Source organism: Rhinoderma darwinii, chromosome 1 (assembly GCF_050947455.1).
Source record: "Rhinoderma darwinii isolate aRhiDar2 chromosome 1, aRhiDar2.hap1, whole genome shotgun sequence".
In the NCBI taxonomy this organism is placed as follows: Eukaryota; Metazoa; Chordata; class Amphibia; order Anura; family Rhinodermatidae; genus Rhinoderma; species Rhinoderma darwinii.
In genome coordinates, this window is record NC_134687.1 from 2,117,507 (window position 1) to 2,134,270 (window position 16,764).

Consider the following 16,764-nt stretch of genomic DNA (forward strand, 5'->3'; position numbering starts at 1 on the left):
GGTGCTCGGGTGCCACATGCTGACATACACGGTGCTCGGGTGCCACACGCTGACATACATGGTGCTCGGGTGCCACACGCTGACATACACGGTGCTTGGGTGCTACACGCTGACATACACGGTGCTTGGGTGCTACACGCTGACATACACGGTGCTTGGGTGCTACACGCTGACATACACGGTGCTCGGGTGCAATACGCTGACATACACGGTGCTCGGGTGCTATACGCTGACATACATGGTGCTCGGGTGCCACACGCTGACATACACGGTGCTCGGGTGCTATACGCTGACATACACGGTGCTCGGGTGCTATACGCTGACATACACGGTGCTCGGGTGCCACACGCTGACATACGCGGTGCTCGGGTGCTACACGCTGACATACGCGGTGCTCGGGTGCCACACGCTGACATACACGGTGCTCGGGTGCTACACGCTGACATACGCGGTGCTCGGGTGCTACACGCTGACATACGCGGTGCTCGGGTGCTACACGCTGACATACGCGGTGCTCGGGTGCTATACGCTGACATACGCGGTGCTCGGGTGCTACACGCTCACATACATGGTGCTCGGGTGCTACACGCTGACATACATGGTGCTCGGGTGCTACACGCTGACATAAGCGGTGCTCGGGTATTACACGCTGACATACGCGGTGCTCGGGTGCTACACGCTGACATACGCGGTGCTCGGGTGCTACACGCTGACATACGCGGTGCTTTGGTACTACACGCTGACATACGCGGTGCTCGGGTATTACCCGCTGACATACGCGGTGCTCGGGTGCTATACGCTGACATACGCGGTGCTCGGGTGCTACACGCTGACATACACGGTGCTCGGGTATTACCCGCTGACATACGCGGTGCTCGGGTGCTACACGCTGACATACGCGGTGCTCGGGTGCTATACGCTGACATACGCGGTGCTCGGGTGCCATACGCTGACATACATGGTGCTCGGGTGCTACACGCTGACATACATGGTGCTCGGGTGCTACACGCTGACATAAGCGGTGCTCGGGTATTACACGCTGACATAAGCGGTGCTCGGGTATTACACGCTGACATACGCGGTGCTCGGGTGCTACACGCTGACATACGCGGTGCTCGGGTATTACCCGCTGACATACGCGGTGCTCGGGTGCTACACACTGACATAAGCGGTGCTCGGGTACTACACGCTGACATACGCGGTGCTCGGGTGCTACACGCTCACATACATGGTGCTCGGGTGCTATACGCTGACATACGCGGTGCTCGGGTGCTACACGCTGACATACGCGGTGCTCGGGTGCTATACGCGGTGCTCGGGTGCTATACGCGGTGCTCGGGTGCTATACGCGGTGCTCGGGTATTACACGCTGACATACATGGTGCTCGGGTACTACACGCTGACATACATGGTGCTCGGGTATTACACGCTGACATACGCGGTGCTCGGGTGCTATACACGGTGCTCGGGTGCCACACGCTGACATACATGGTACTCGGGTGCCACACGCTGACATACATGGTGCTCGGGTGCCACACGCTGACATACATGGTGCTCGGGTGCCACACGCTGACATACATGGTGCTCGGGTGCCACACGCTGACATACATGGTGCTCGGGTGCCACACGCTGACATACATGGTGCTCGGGTACTACACGCTGACATACACGGTGCTCGGGTGCTACACGCTGACATACACGGTACTCGGGTACTACATGCTGACATACACGGTGCTCGGGTGCCACACGCTGACATACACGGTGCTCGGGTGCCACACGCTGACATACACGGTGCTCGGGTGCCACACGCTGACTTACACGGTGCTCGGGTGCCATACGCTGACATACATGGTGCTCGGGTGCCACACGCTGACATACATGGTGCTCGGGTGCCACACGTTGACATACATGGTGCTCGGGTGCCACACGCTGACATACATGGTGCTCGGGTGCCACACGCTGACATACATGGTGCTCGGGTGCCACACGCTGACATACATGGTGCTCGGGTACTACACGCTGACATACACGGTGCTCGGGTGCTACACGCTGACATACACGGTACTCGGGTACTACATGCTGACATACACGGTGCTCGGGTGCCACACGCTGACATACATGGTGCTCGGGTGCCACACGCTGACATACACGGTGCTCGGGTACTACACGCTGACATACACGGTGCTCGGGTACTACACGCTGACATACACGGTGCTCGGGTACTGCACGCTGACATACACGGTGCTCGGGTGCTACACGCTGACATACACGGTGCTCGGGTGCCACACGCTGACATACACGGTGCTCGGGTGCCACACGCTGACATACACGGTGCTCGGGTGCCATACGCTGACATACATGGTGCTCGGGTGCCACACGCTGACATACATGGTGCTCGGGTGCCACACGCTGACATACACGGTGCTCGGGTACTACACGCTGACATACATGGTGCTCGGGTGCCACACGCTGACATACATGGTACTACACGCTGACATACACTGTGCTCGGGTGCCACACGCTGACATACACGGTGCTCGGGTGCCACACGCTGACATACATGGTACTACACGCTGACATACATGGTGCTCGGGTGTCACACGCTGACATACACGGTGCTCGGGTGCCACACGCTGACATACACGGTGCTCGGGTGCCACACGCTGACATACACGGTGCTCGGGTGCCACACGCTGACATACACGGTGCTCGGGTGCCGCACGCTGACATACGCGGTGCTCGGGTGCCGCACGCTGACATACGCGGTGCTCGGGTGCCACACGCTGACATACACGGTGCTCGGCTTATACGATGGCGTTTGCTGGTTCTGCATCATTTACATAATCAGTGTTAGTTCTCACATTGTGACTTATAAATGGAAATATAATTAAAGTCGTGTCACGTTATTTCAGGACTGCCGTTCTCCTTAACTTCTGAGGGACTAGAACTCACATTTGCCACAAATCATCTCGGCGCTTTCCTGCTCACCAGCCTGTTGTTGGGTAAGTACCACCTGTTAGTACAACACCTCATTGCAGGTAAGATCAATACAGAGAAGACATGACCAATCAATCCATGTATTATCCAATCTATACATACCAGACATGACCAATCAATCCATGTATTATCCGATCTCTACATACCAGACATGACCAATCAATCCACGTATTATCCGATCTCTACATACCAGACATGACCAATCAATCCATGTATTATCCGATCTCTACATACCAGACATGACCAATCAATCCATGTATTATCCGATCTCTACATACCAGACATGACCAATCAATCCATGTATTATCCAATCTATACATACCAGACATGACCAATCAATCCATGTATTATCCAATCTATACATACCAGACATGACCAATCAATCCATGTATTATCCAATCTATACATACCAGACATGACCAATCAATCCATGTATTACCCTATCTATACATGCCAGAGATGACCAATCAAGCCATGTATAATCCGATCTCTACATACCAGACATGACCAATCAATCTATGTATTATCCGATCTCTACATACCAGACATGACCAATCTATACATAGCAGACATGACCAATCAATCCATGTTTTATCTTATCTATACACAGCAGACATGACCAATCAATCCATGTTTTATCTTATCTATACATACTAGACATGACCAATGAATATTTTTGTCCCATGAGGAGCAGACATATTTGTGTGGACAGTCAGGCTGGCACAGTAATGAATACAGTGTGAGGCTTTGACCGGGTGTCCACGAAGATGGTGGCCTTTAGAAGTGGAGGTTGACGGCTCTTTGACGTCCAGAAACACGACATAGAACCTATAAGAATTGTGCTACATTGACTATCGAAAGAAACGCTGATAATCATGACGAATCGCCAGCGACTATAGCACTAAATATAAGATGGGGGATGGGCTTTGTCTCGAGGGCACGTTTTGGGGCATTGGGTTTATTTATATACATGTGGGGCCGTAATCCTCTGTCTCGTCCATCAGACCTCCTGAAGCGAACAGCACCGAGCCGCATCGTCTTCCTGTCGTCATTCATGCATGGACTAGGCAAGATCGACACCAGCAACCTGTCGGGGAAGAATCTGCAGAAGAACCGGCTGAATGACTCCTACAACGACACCAAGTTAATGAACACCATCTGTGCCAAGGAGCTGGCCAAGAGGCTGCAAGGAACAGGTGAGATCAGAGCAAGCGGAGGTGGAGAGTTATTCATAGTGACCTCTACCATAGTGACCTCTACCATAGTGATCTATACCATAGTGATCTATACCATAGTGATCTCTACCATAGTGACCTCTACCATAGTGACCTCTACCATAGTGACCTCTACCACAGTGACCTATACCATAGTGACCTCCACCACAGTGACCTCTACCATAGTGACCTCCACCACAGTGACCTCCACCACAGTGACCTCTACCATAGTGACCTCTACCATAGTGATCTCTACCATAGTGACCTCTACCATAGTGATCTATACCAGTGACCTCTACCACAGTGATCTCTACCACAGTGACCTCTACCACAGTGACCTCTACCATAGTGACCTCTACCATAGTGACCTCTACCAGTGACCTCCACCACAGTGACCTCCACCATAGTGACCTCTACCATAGTGACCTCTACCATAGTGATCTCTACCATAGTGACCTCTACCATAGTGACCTATACCATAGTGACCTCCACCACGGTGACCTCCACCATAGTGACCTCTACCATAGTGACCTCTACCATAGTGATCTCTACCATAGTGACCTCTACCATAGTGATCTATACCAGTGACCTCTACCACAGTGATCTCTACCACAGTGACCTCTACCACAGTGACCTCTACCATAGTGACCTCTACCATAGTGACCTCTACCATAGTGACCTATACCATAGTGACCTCCACCATAGTGACCTCTACCATAGTGACCTCTACCATAGTGATCTCTACCATAGTGACCTCTACCATAGTGATCTATACCAGTGACCTCTACCACAGTGATCTCTACCACAGTGACCTCTACCACAGTGACCTCTACCACAGTGACCTCTACCATAGTGACCTCTACCATAGTGACCTATACCATAGTGATCTATACCATAGTGATCTATACCATAGTGACCTCTACCATAGTGACCTCTACCATAGTGACCTATACCATAGTGATCTATACCATAGTGACCTCTACCATAGTGACCTCTACCATAGTGACCTCTACCATAGTGACCTCTACCATAGTGATCTCTACCACAGTGACCTCTACCACAGTGACCTCTACCACAGTGACCTCTACCACAGTGACCTCTACCACAGTGACCTCTACCATAGTGACCTCCACCATAGTGACCTCTACCATAGTGACCTCTACCATAGTGACCTCTACCATAGTGACCACCAGCTGACTGATGATCAGAGTCTTATGACCTCTTGCCTAGTCCCACTGACTATCTATAGTCTGACCCTCAAGATGCTGAACATTTCCAGGCTCTATAATATATTACGTCCTCTTGTCCGTCCCTCAGTCCTATAATATGAAATATATGGATCTTACACTAGACATATGGCTTTGTGAATAAATCCCATACACAGGTGCCATACAGAATGGAGCACAATATGGCAGCCGGGAGATGCAGGAGACGTTCTGGGCTGGACCATGTACTGGTGGGCATGGAGCGTGATAGACCCGTGACGTTATTACAGTCCATGTCATTTTATAACTTTAGGAGTGACTGTGAACAGCGTGAACCCTGGGATTGTCATGACTGAAGCCATGAGGAACTACAACTTCCTGTTACGATTCATCTTCAATATTGTTGGCTTCTTCTTCTTTAAGGTCAGAACGCGGTCACATGACCAACATAAATAATCTGATTAAAATACCTGCTCCCATCTTCTATCGGGGCTCAGGTTTTTGTGCTCCCACCTTACAACCTATGACCTCAGCCTATGACCCGTCCTGTCTCCTTCATTCCGTGTCATTATGCTTCACTCTATCCTTCTCCATCAGTTGCTGCTTCTACGTTATGTATCCTTGACTTGTGTCCTACTTCATGTACGTCTCTTATGTGTTCCCCATTCATTTCTGTCCTCACCCATCCTCTTCCCTCAGCTCTTCTGTCCTGTCTCTTCTTCCCTCTTCACTTCCCCGTCGCCCTTCTCATCTTCTCTTTCCTCTTGTCATTCTGTTTCCTCTTCTCTTCCTTCCTGTCTCTTCTTGCCTCATCACTTCCCATTCACATCTTCTCTTTCCTCTTGTCATTCTGTTTCCTCTTTTCTTCCTTCCGGTCTCTTCTTCCCTCGTCACTTCCCCTTCACCCTTCTCACCTTATCTTTCCTCTTGTCATTCTATTTCCTCTTCTCTTCCTTTCTCTCTCTTCTTCCCTCATCACTTCCCCTTCACATCTTCTCTTTCCTCTTGTCATTCTGTTTCCTCTTCTCTTCCTTCCGGTCTCTTCTTCCCTCGTCACTTCCCCTTCACCCTTCTCACCTTATCTTTCCTCTTGTCATTCTGTTTCCTCTTCTCTTCCTTCCGGTCTCTTCTTCCCTCGTCACTTCCCCTTCACACTTCTCGCCTTATCTTTCCTCTTGTCATTCTGTTTCCTCTTCTCTTCCTTCCTGTCTTCCTCTTCTCTTCCATTTTGAATCCTCCCTTTCCCATTCCCTTCCTTGTCGTGTCCCTTACCTTCCCATCTTCCTTGTTCTGCCCGCTCCATTCCCATCAATTTCCTCACTGCCCATCACTTCTTCCCTCATTTCTTTGTTTATTCTATACCTTCCCCATCCTGCTTAACTCCTCACATCTGTTATAATTCCTGCCTTACCCTCCATTTCCATCCAGCTTCCTCTTCCCTCCCCCGCTGTGTGTCGCTTCCCGTGTTTCATCCTTGTCTTGTCTTACTCAATCCCTTCCTTATCAGTTTCCTTCCACCACTTCTGTCCTTCCCCTCGTACCTTCCTGACCGATTGCCTCCACAACTATTCCATTATGTCTCATCCATGACGTTTCTGCTGTTTTGTTTCTTCCGTCTTGTCGGATTTCTTTCCTTTGCTGTCTCCCCTTCTGCCCTCGCTCCTTCTTCTTCCTGTCTCCATTTCCTGTTCGCCTTCCTGTCCTTACCCGTCACCCCGTCCTACTTATGTCCTGCCCCCTCCATTAACTTGCGGCCTCCTTCATTCTTCTTCTTGCCTCATCTCTTTCTTCCTTTCTCGATTCTCCTGAATCCCATGTCCCCTAATATTGTCCCATGCATTCTGCCCCATCACCGTTCCTCATGCTACCTCCCTTTTCCTTCCTCCATCTTATTCCGCTCGTCCTCTTTCTGTCTCACCTGTAGAGCGCTGAAGAAGGAGCCGCCAGCTCCATCTACTGCTCTGTATCAGAGGAGGCCGAGGGGCTGACGGGAAAGTACATAGACAGTGACTGCTCCATAGTGCTGCCCTCGGATAAGACTCGGGATCCGGCCGTCAACAGGAAACTATGGGAGGCATGCGAGTCGGCGACTAATCTCAATGTGCACCTGGAAAAATGACCAATGTCTCCCGAAACCACTAGGATTCCCCATTGGCTGTAGAGATTGAGATGAGACCTGAGGTTCTTGATTTCTCCACTTATGGGACACAAATCTAAAAATGGAGCAAGAACTGCAGGACGTGACCATCTGAGAACCTCAATAATGTCAAGAAATCAATGAATACACAGGAGCAAATACAATAAATAAAAATGTGTGTAATGTGTAACGTGTGCAAAGGCGTAATCATTTCATATAAAATAGAGGTCCGGAGCCACAGGAGCTTACAATCTAGAGAACAGGGACATGAGGAACACCATGGAGAAGACCTGACCCACAGGAGCTTACAATCTAGAGAACAGGGACATCACGGAGAAGACCTGACCCACAGGACCTTTCAATCTAGATAACAGGGACATGAGGGACACCATGGAGAAGACCTGACCCACAGGAGCTTACAATCTAGATAACAGGGACTCCATGGAGAAGACCTGACCCACAAGAGCTTATAATCTAGGACAGGGACTTAAGCAACACACCTTGAAGTAGATCTGGGCCGTACAATGTGGGCTGTAAGGATATGAGGAACACGTAGATGTTCAGGAGAAGACTTCCCTTCATATGTGAATTTCCGGCTCATTCATCATCGGATGTGTGTAGGGCAGGTACCCAGCGACATCAGGGGGATTAATGACGGCCGCGTTCATGTGCTGCAGTGCACTAGTGTAAGGAGGAGCGGGTTATTCAGGCAGGTCACTATGATGATGTCATACTTTCTCTTGACCACACCCTCATGATGTCATATCTCCCTCAGTCCACATTCAAATACTACATTACTGAGAGCAGACACCAATCCAGACAGCACATGATAAAACTCCGATTACCACTACACATTTATACTACAAAAAACATGTATCACCTGTCTGAAGGATGATCGCTGCGGGCCGATGACTGAGACCCCCGGCAATCATCAGAATGAGGGTCTTATGAGCGGTTTGAATAGAGCGGTGGTCATGCGTGCACGCTACCACGTCATTCATTCTCTATGGGACTGACGGAGATAGCTGAACACTGTACTCGGCTGCTTCCGTCAGTGGACAGGTGATAAAAAGTTTTTGGTGGGACATCCCCTCAATGGAAGCTGTAAAGACCCCCATGCAGTGAGCTCCCCCTAGTGGCGGCTGCTGGAAACGTTGTAACTTGGTTGTGAAGTCGTTTAGTGCCGGCCCTCCCCTCACCACGGACTCTACAGCAGTCACATGGTCTGTCTCTACGGTAGTGACGCCACTGATCATTGAAGAGTAGCAGCGCTCCCTGTACCGCGTGGTGGACTACGTAGACGAATATAGAAAGTAACGCCGTCACTGCCATGTGATGCTGACGTTCCGCTTGTCCTTTCGCGCCCTTTCCTGTAGCCTGTGGTAGTCTCGGCACGTCACGTCCTTGCAGTGAGACAAGTCCAGGGTCCTTAGGTCATTCTTCGCCCTCAGTATAAGGGATACACCCCACTGGGTGATGTTGCTGCTGCACAGTGACACCTCCCGGAGTCCCTGGAGGGGCTGAGACTGTTTTGACCCATAAACGACCTCAAACACCCCATCAAGGAGAGTAGGAATCCCACAGAGTGACAGAGACTTCAAATTCGGACACCCCCTCAGAAGAGATACCAAGAGCCCCCCAAGTTTATGCTGAAAGATGGACTGCAAGAGGTCTTCTCCCTCCAGAAGAAGGCTGAAGGTGTGCAGGAGAGGTAGCGGCAGAGGGTCACCCGGCCAGGGGAGAAGCTCAGGTGCATTGTGGGATACATTATGGCAGAGCACGGTGAAGTGACTCTCAAAGCTCCGCAGGTTTGGACACCAGGTTAACAGGGTGGACAACGAGTCTTCATGGCACCAGAGCAGATTCTGCAATGACAGGAGGCGCAGGCTCTTACTGACGGGATGGATGCTGCTCAGGATCTCCTCCAGGCTCCTTCGGGGATGTTCAGGGCAGTGCAGGATCAGGTGAGTGAGGTTCGGCCATTGGACGAGACTCCATAAATGTTCGTTCTGGTTCCCCAGAGAGATGGCAACCTCTTCCAGACCTTGGCACAGAGATCCGAATATGGACACATCCGCTTCATCAAGGTCTTCAAGCTTCTTCAGCCGTAGTGCAGTGTGATGTGCGACCGTCCGAGCGTCCTCTACCCGGACTGTACGGGGATTGTGCTCATGGACGGTTGGTGCGGAGCTCTGTATAGCCGCTTGTCCTTTGCTCGTATCCTCTCTCCCTGCCCTGGTTCTGGCAACCTCCGCCAATGAGGGAAAGTTTTCAGGGGGGAAACCAGATGGGGTTAAGTTGCTGACATATATAAGGCGCATGGCATCGGCAAGAGAAGGGTTGGTGAGCTGCTCAAGTCTGGGAAGGGCCAGTAATGCAAAGCATAAGGCGAACACCCACTGCTCAGGGCTGCCCTGCGGCTTCACATCCTGCAGGAGCAGAACTCGCAGAGCCTGGCAGCAGAACTGGCCACTTCTTACATTATACACCAAGGACAGCAGGGCGGGTGGGGAGATCTTCCTACATCGCGAAACGTCAAGTTCCCGGAGTCTCTGACAAAACGTACCAATGGCGGCCAAGACAAGGGCATCACTCTGGGTGTCCGAGAGGCAGAGCGTCAGCAGGCGAGGCAAACGCTCCACAAGAGAGACCAGCGAGGCGGCAGGGACACGGTTACAGGAGTGCAGGTCCAGAGATGTGAGGAACTGTCAAGGAGCAGAGGACAGAAGTCAATAAATGTGCATGGGAGAAGGGCCGAGGGCGAGGGAGACATCTGGGGGACGGACTCACCTTACAGCGCAAAGTCACAAGCTGAGCCATGGCTTTATTGACAAGTCCAGCACATGAGCGGAGGCTCAGCTCTGTCAGGTGAGGCTGGAGCAGCAGGTGGAGTCCGGCCTTAGTCAACTTATGAGAGTCCCCGAGGATCCTGATCAGTTCTTGCACCAAAGTCCCAGCTGTGGAAGATGGAGAATGAGGAGTCTGAAGATCGCAAATCATATACAGGTGCAGAGGATATCTAATACAATTACCTAGGGCGGCAAGTAAACGGGCACCGGGGTAAATAATCAGTGCGGGCCAGTGTCTGGTCAAAGTGTTATGGAGTGTATCTAACTCAATGTATCTAGTCCGGGGGGGGGGTAATAACGTGCTCCGTTACAGCTGCAGGGCCGTACTCACCCAGCTGGTTGAAGGGCCCCTCAATGTACATGAAATTGTAGTCCTCCATGTACTTGTCAGTATAGTCCGTCATCCAGACGCTCTGCATGTTCTCTGCGATGTTCTGCAGACACAGACTGGTGAGACTCACAACATCGCTGCTCTGAGACATCATACGTCCTGGGGAGAGAGGGGCCACATGTTACTGGTGGTGATAGATCGTATAGACCGGGCCCCGGGCAGTGTCTCTGAGGGCCCTCCCTGCACGTGACAATATCCTGTGCAATCGAAAGCCTCATTCACATGACGCGTCCGTGCAGTTTTTCATGCGTGTGACTGTCCGTGCCGCGTGCGGTTTCCGTTTTTCTCGTCGGTGTTTCTCCGCCGCATTTCTTGCTTTAACTTTTTTTTCTTGCATTTCTTCAGCAACCGATGCGCTAAAATCGGGCAGCGCGCGGATGTCGCCCGTGTGGGGTCCGTGTCTTTCACGCAGCCATAGATTTCAATGGGCAGCCTGATGCGCGAAAACGCACCAGAATAGAACATGCGGCGAGTTTTACACAGCACCATTAAGTGGCATCGGTCAGTGTGCGGTCCGTTATTTAAAAGCACACGGACGAGAAAAACCGATGACACGTGGAAACCGCACTGACAACACGGACCGTCACATGCATGGAAACAACCCGTATTTGGAGACGTAATTCGGACACGCTCGTGTGAATGAGACCTTTGGACACGGCCCAATCATTGCACTGCCTCCTGGGTGCTCTCTGTCATGTCAGGTAGACAGGTGTACAGCAGGGGGCAGCGTAGACAGGTGTACAGCAGGGGGCAGCGTAGACAGGTGTACAGCGGGGGCAGCGTAGACAGGTGTACAGCAGGGGGCAGCGTAGACAGGTGTACAGCAGGGGGCAGCGTAGACAGGTGTACAGCAGGGGGCAGCGTAGACAGGTGTACAGCAGTGGACAGTGTAGACAGGTGTACAGCGGGGGCAGCGTAGACAGGTGTACAGCAGGGGGCAGCATAGACAGGTGTACAGCAGGGGGCAGCATAGACAGGTGTACAGCAGGGGGCAGCATAGACAGGTGTACAGCAGGGGGCAGCGTAGACAGGTGTACAGCAGGGGGCAGCGTAGACAGGTGTACAGCAGTGGACAGCGTAGACAGGTGTACAGCAGTGGGCAGCGTAGACAGGTGTACAGCAGGGGGCAGCGTAGACAGGTGTACAGCAGGGGGCAGCGTAGACAGGTGTACAGCAGTGGACAGTGTAGACAGGTGTACAGCAGGGGGCAGCGTAGACAGGTGTACAGCAGGGGGCAGCGTAGACAGGTGTACAGCAGGGGGCAGCGTAGACAGGTGTACAGCAGGGGGCAGCGTAGACAGGTGTACAGCAGGGGGCAGCGTAGACAGGTGTACAGCAGGGGGCAGCGTAGACAGGTGTACAGCGGGGGCAGCGTAGACAGGTGTACAGCAGGGGGCAGCGTAGACAGGTGTACAGCAGTGGGCAGTGTAGACAGGTGTACAGCGGGGGCAGCGTAGACAGGTGGACAGTGTAGACAGGTGTACAGCAGGGGACAGAGTAGACAGGTGTACAGCAGTGGACAGTGTAGACAGGTGTACAGCAGTGGACAGTGTAGACAGGTGTACAGTGTAGACAGGTGTACAGCGGGGGCAGCGTAGACAGGTGTACAGCAGGGGGCAGCGTAGACAGGTGTACAGCGGGGGCAGCGTAGACAGGTGTACAGCAGGGGGCAGCGTAGACAGGTGTACAGCAGGGGGCAGCGTAGACAGGTGTACAGCAGTGGACAGTGTAGACAGGTGTACAGCGGGGGCAGCGTAGACAGGTGTACAGCAGGGGGCAGCGTAGACAGGTGTACAGCAGTGGACAGTGTAGACAGGTGTACAGCAGGGGGCAGCGTAGACAGGTGTACAGCAGGGGGCAGCGTAGACAGGTGTACAGCAGGGGGCAGCGTAGACAGGTGTACAGCAGGGGGCAGCGTAGACAGGTGTACAGCGGGGGCAGCGTAGACAGGTGTACAGCAGGGGGCAGCGTAGACAGGTGTACAGCAGTGGGCAGTGTAGACAGGTGTACAGCAGTGGACAGTGTAGACAGGTGTACAGTGTAGACAGGTGTACAGCGGGGGCAGCGTAGACAGGTGTACAGCGGGGGCAGCGTAGACAGGTGGACAGTGTAGACAGGTGTACAGCAGGGGACAGAGTAGACAGGTGTACAGCAGTGGACAGTGTAGACAGGTGTACAGCAGGGGGCAGAGTAGACAGGTGTACAGCAGTGGACAGTGTAGACAGGTGTACAGTGTAGACAGGTGTACAGCGGGGGCAGCGTAGACAGGTGTACAGCAGGGGGCAGCGTAGACAGGTGGACAGTGTAGACGTGTACAGCAGGGGGCAGTGTAGACAGGTGTACAGCGGGGGCAGTGTAGACAGGTGTACAGCGGGGGCAGCGTAGACAGGTGTACATCGGGGGCAGCGTAGACAGGTGTACAGCAGGGGGCAGCGTAGACAGGTGTACAGCGGGGGCAGCGTAGACAGGTGTACAGCAGGGGGCAGCGTATACAGGTGTACAGCAGTGGGCAGTGTAGACAGGTGTACAGCGGGGGCAGCGTAGACAGGTGTACAGCAGTGGACAGTGTAGACAGGTGTACAGCAGGGGGCAGAGTAGACAGGTGTACAGCAGGGGGCAGAGTAGACAGGTGTACAGCAGGGGGCAGAGTAGACAGGTGTACAGCAGTGGACAGTGTAGACAGGTGTACAGCAGTGGACAGTGTAGACAGGTGTACAGCAGTGGACAGTGTAGACAGGTGTACAGCAGTGGGCAGTGTAGACAGGTGTACAGCAGGGGGCAGCATAGACAGGTGGACAGTGTAGACGTGTACAGCAGGGGGCAGTGTAGACAGGTGTACAGCAGGGGGCAGCGTAGACAGGTGTACAGCGGGGGCAGTATAGACAGGTGTACAGCAGTGGACAGTGTAGACAGGTGTACAGCGGGGGCAGCGTAGACAGGTGTACAGCAGGGGGCAGTGTAAACAGGTGTACAGCGGGGGCAGCGTAGACAGGTGTACAGCGGGGGCAGCGTAGACAGGTGTACAGCAGTGGACAGTGTAGACAGGTGTACAGCGGGGGCAGCGTAGACAGGTGCACAGCAGGGGGCAGCGTAGACAGGTGTACAGCAGTGGACAGTGTAGACAGGTGTACAGCAGGGGGCAGTGTAGACAGGTGTACAGCAGGGGGCAGCGTAGACAGGTGTACAGCGGGGGCAGTATAGACAGGTGTACAGCAGTGGACAGTGTAGACAGGTGTACAGCGGGGGCAGCGTAGACAGGTGTACAGCGGGGGCAGCGTAGACAGGTGTACAGCAGTGGGCAGCGCAGACAGGTGTACAGCAGTGGGCAGTGTAGACAGGTGTACAGCAGGGGGCAGCATAGACAGGTGTACAGGGGGCAGTATAGACAGGTGTACAGCAGTGGACAGTGTAGACAGGTGTACAGCGGGGGCAGCGTAGACAGGTGTACAGGGGGCAGTGCAGACAGGTGTACAGCAGTGGGCAGCGTAGACAGGTGTACAGCAGGGGGCAGCGTAGACAGGTGTACAGCAGTGGGCAGTGTAGACAGGTGTACAGCAGTGGGCAGTGTAGACAGGTGTACAGCAGTGGGCAGCGTAGACAGGTGTACAGCAGGGGGCAGCGTAGACAGGTGGACAGCGTAGACAGGTGTACAGCGGGGGCAGCGTAGACAGGTGTACAGCGGGGGCAGCGTTGACAGGTGTACAGCGGGGGCAGCGTAGACAGGTGTACAGCAGTGGGCAGCGTAGACAGGTGTACAGCAGTGGGCAGCGTAGACAGGTGTACAGCAGGGGGCAGCGTAGACAGGTGTACAGCAGGGGGCAGCGTAGACAGGTGTACAGCAGTGGGCAGCGTAGACAGGTGTACAGCAGTGGGCAGCGTAGACAGGTGTACAGCAGTGGGCAGCGTAGACAGGTGTACAGCAGGGGGCAGCGCAGACAGGTGTACAGCAGTGGGCAGCGCAGACAGGTGTACAGCAGTGGGCAGCGTAGACAGGTGTACAGCAGTGGGCAGCGCAGACAGGTGTACAGCAGTGGGCAGCGTAGACAGGTGTACAGCAGTGGGCAGCGTAGACAGGTGTACAGCAGTGGGCAGCGCAGACAGGTGTACAGCAGGGGGCAGTGCAGACAGGTGTACAGCAGTGGGCAGTGTAGACAGGTGTACAGCAGTGGGCAGTGTAGACAGGTGTACAGCAGTGGGCAGTGTAGACAGGTGTACAGCAGTGGGCAGTGTAGACAGGTGTACAGCAGTGGGCAGTGTAGACAGGTGTACAGCAGTGGGCAGTGTAGACAGGTGTACAGCAGTGGGCAGTGTAGACAGGTGTACAGCAGTGGGCAGTGTAGACAGGTGTACAGCAGGGGGCAGTGCAGACAGGTGTACAGCAGTGGGCAGTGTAGACAGGTGTACAGCAGGGGGCAATGTAGACAGGTGTACAGCAGGGGGCAATGTAGACAGGTGTACAGCAGGGGGCAATGTAGACAGGTGTACAGTGGGGGCAGCGTAGACAGGTGTACAGCGGGGGCAGCGTAGACAGGTGTACAGCAGGGGGCAGCGTAGACAGGTGTACAGCGGGGGCAGTATAGACAGGTGTACAGCAGTGGACAGTGTAGACAGGTGTACAGCGGGGGCAGCGTAGACAGGTGTACAGCGGGGGCAGCGTAGACAGGTGTACAGCAGTGGGCAGCGCAGACAGGTGTACAGCAGTGGGCAGCGTAGACAGGTGTACAGCAGGGGGCAGCATAGACAGGTGTACAGGGGGCAGCGTAGACAGGTGTACAGCAGGGGGCAGCGTAGACAGGTGTACAGCAGTGGGCAGCATAGACAGGTGTACAGCAGGGGGCAGCGCAGACAGGTGTACAGCAGTGGGCAGTGTAGACAGGTGTACAGCAGGGGGCAATGTAGACAGGTGTACAGCAGGGGGCAATGTAGACAGGTGTACAGCGGGGGCAGCGTAGACAGGTGTACAGCGGGGGCAGCGTAGACAGGTGTACAGCAGGGGGCAGCGTAGACAGGTGTACAGCAGGAGGCAGCGCAGACAGGTGTACAGCAGGGGGCAGCATAGACAGGTGTACAGCAGGGGGCAGCGTAGACAGGTGTACAGCAGGAGGCAGCGCAGACAGGTGTACAGCAGGGGGCAGCGCAGACAGGTGTACACCAGGTGGCAGCGCAGACAGGTGTACACCAGGTGGCAGCGTAAACAGGTGTACAGCAGGGGGCAGCGTAGACAGGTGTACAGCAGGGGGCAGCGTAGACAGGTGTACAGCAGGGGGCAGCGTAGACAGGTGTACAGCAGGGGGCAGCGCAGACAGGTGTACACCAGGTGGCAGCGTGGACATGGAGAAGCACAGTGTCAGGCAGCTGGCACACAAGCACTAGTGATGTCACAGTGACTCATCTAAATAATATGGAGATTACTGAGAGGAACCCTGAGAAAATAACAGAGAGGAAAAAGACTGTCTCTTGTTACCTGCGGTCTCAACTGCCAGAATCCAGGCGTCTCTCACAATTCAAAACTCTTTTTATGTCTCTCACGCAGTCAGCGATCTCCTGAACGTCTCTCGGGCTGTCAGCGATCTCCTGGATGTCTATCGGGCTGTCAGCGATCTCCTGAACGTCTCTCGGGCAGTCAGCGATCCCCTAGACGTCTCTCAGGCTGTCAGCGATCTCCTGTGATTTGTTTTTGTTTTTTGCTTGCACTCCCTGGATGTCTCCTCTTCTCTCCTGCGCTCTCTTTACTTTGATTTACAGAGATCTCTCCTCTTCCAACAACTTCTCTTCTCACTTCCTGCTGAGTCACTGACTCCACCCATAGTAATTTATACGACCTATATACCGAGAAGTGGTACTGTGCAGAGTCCATATATACAGAATAATACAGATACTGAGAATTACACCCAGTATACAGGACAGGAGAAGTGGTACTGTGCAGTGTATATATACAGAATAATACAGATACTGAGAATTACACCCAGTA

At 53.5% G+C, this 16,764-nt stretch overlaps 2 protein-coding genes across 3 annotated transcripts in view; one reads left to right on the forward strand and one right to left on the reverse strand.

Annotated features, from left to right (window-relative positions):
* The window catches only part of LOC142748230 (retinol dehydrogenase 12-like), a 111,844-nt gene extending 104,101 nt beyond the window's left edge, over positions 1 to 7,743 (forward strand). For both annotated transcript variants that reach the window (XM_075855349.1, XM_075855344.1), the window contains exons 3-6: positions 2,913 to 3,002; positions 4,002 to 4,193; positions 5,730 to 5,839; positions 7,341 to 7,743. In XM_075855349.1, the coding sequence (XP_075711464.1) occupies positions 2,913 to 3,002; positions 4,002 to 4,193; positions 5,730 to 5,839; positions 7,341 to 7,535 (587 nt within the window). In that variant the 3' untranslated portion in view covers positions 7,536 to 7,743. The remainder of the gene's footprint in view (positions 1 to 2,912; positions 3,003 to 4,001; positions 4,194 to 5,729; positions 5,840 to 7,340) is intronic.
* LOC142748220 (uncharacterized) lies at positions 7,734 to 16,564 on the reverse strand. The gene is made up of 4 exons (XM_075855334.1): positions 16,258 to 16,564; positions 10,734 to 10,892; positions 10,344 to 10,510; positions 7,734 to 10,258 (listed from the first exon to the last, which is right to left on the reverse strand). Exons 2-4 carry the CDS (start codon positions 10,885 to 10,887, stop codon positions 8,876 to 8,878), a joined length of 1,704 nt encoding a protein of 567 aa, XP_075711449.1. The 5' UTR covers positions 10,888 to 10,892; positions 16,258 to 16,564; the 3' UTR covers positions 7,734 to 8,875.
* Between the last annotated feature and the right edge of the window lie 200 nt (positions 16,565 to 16,764).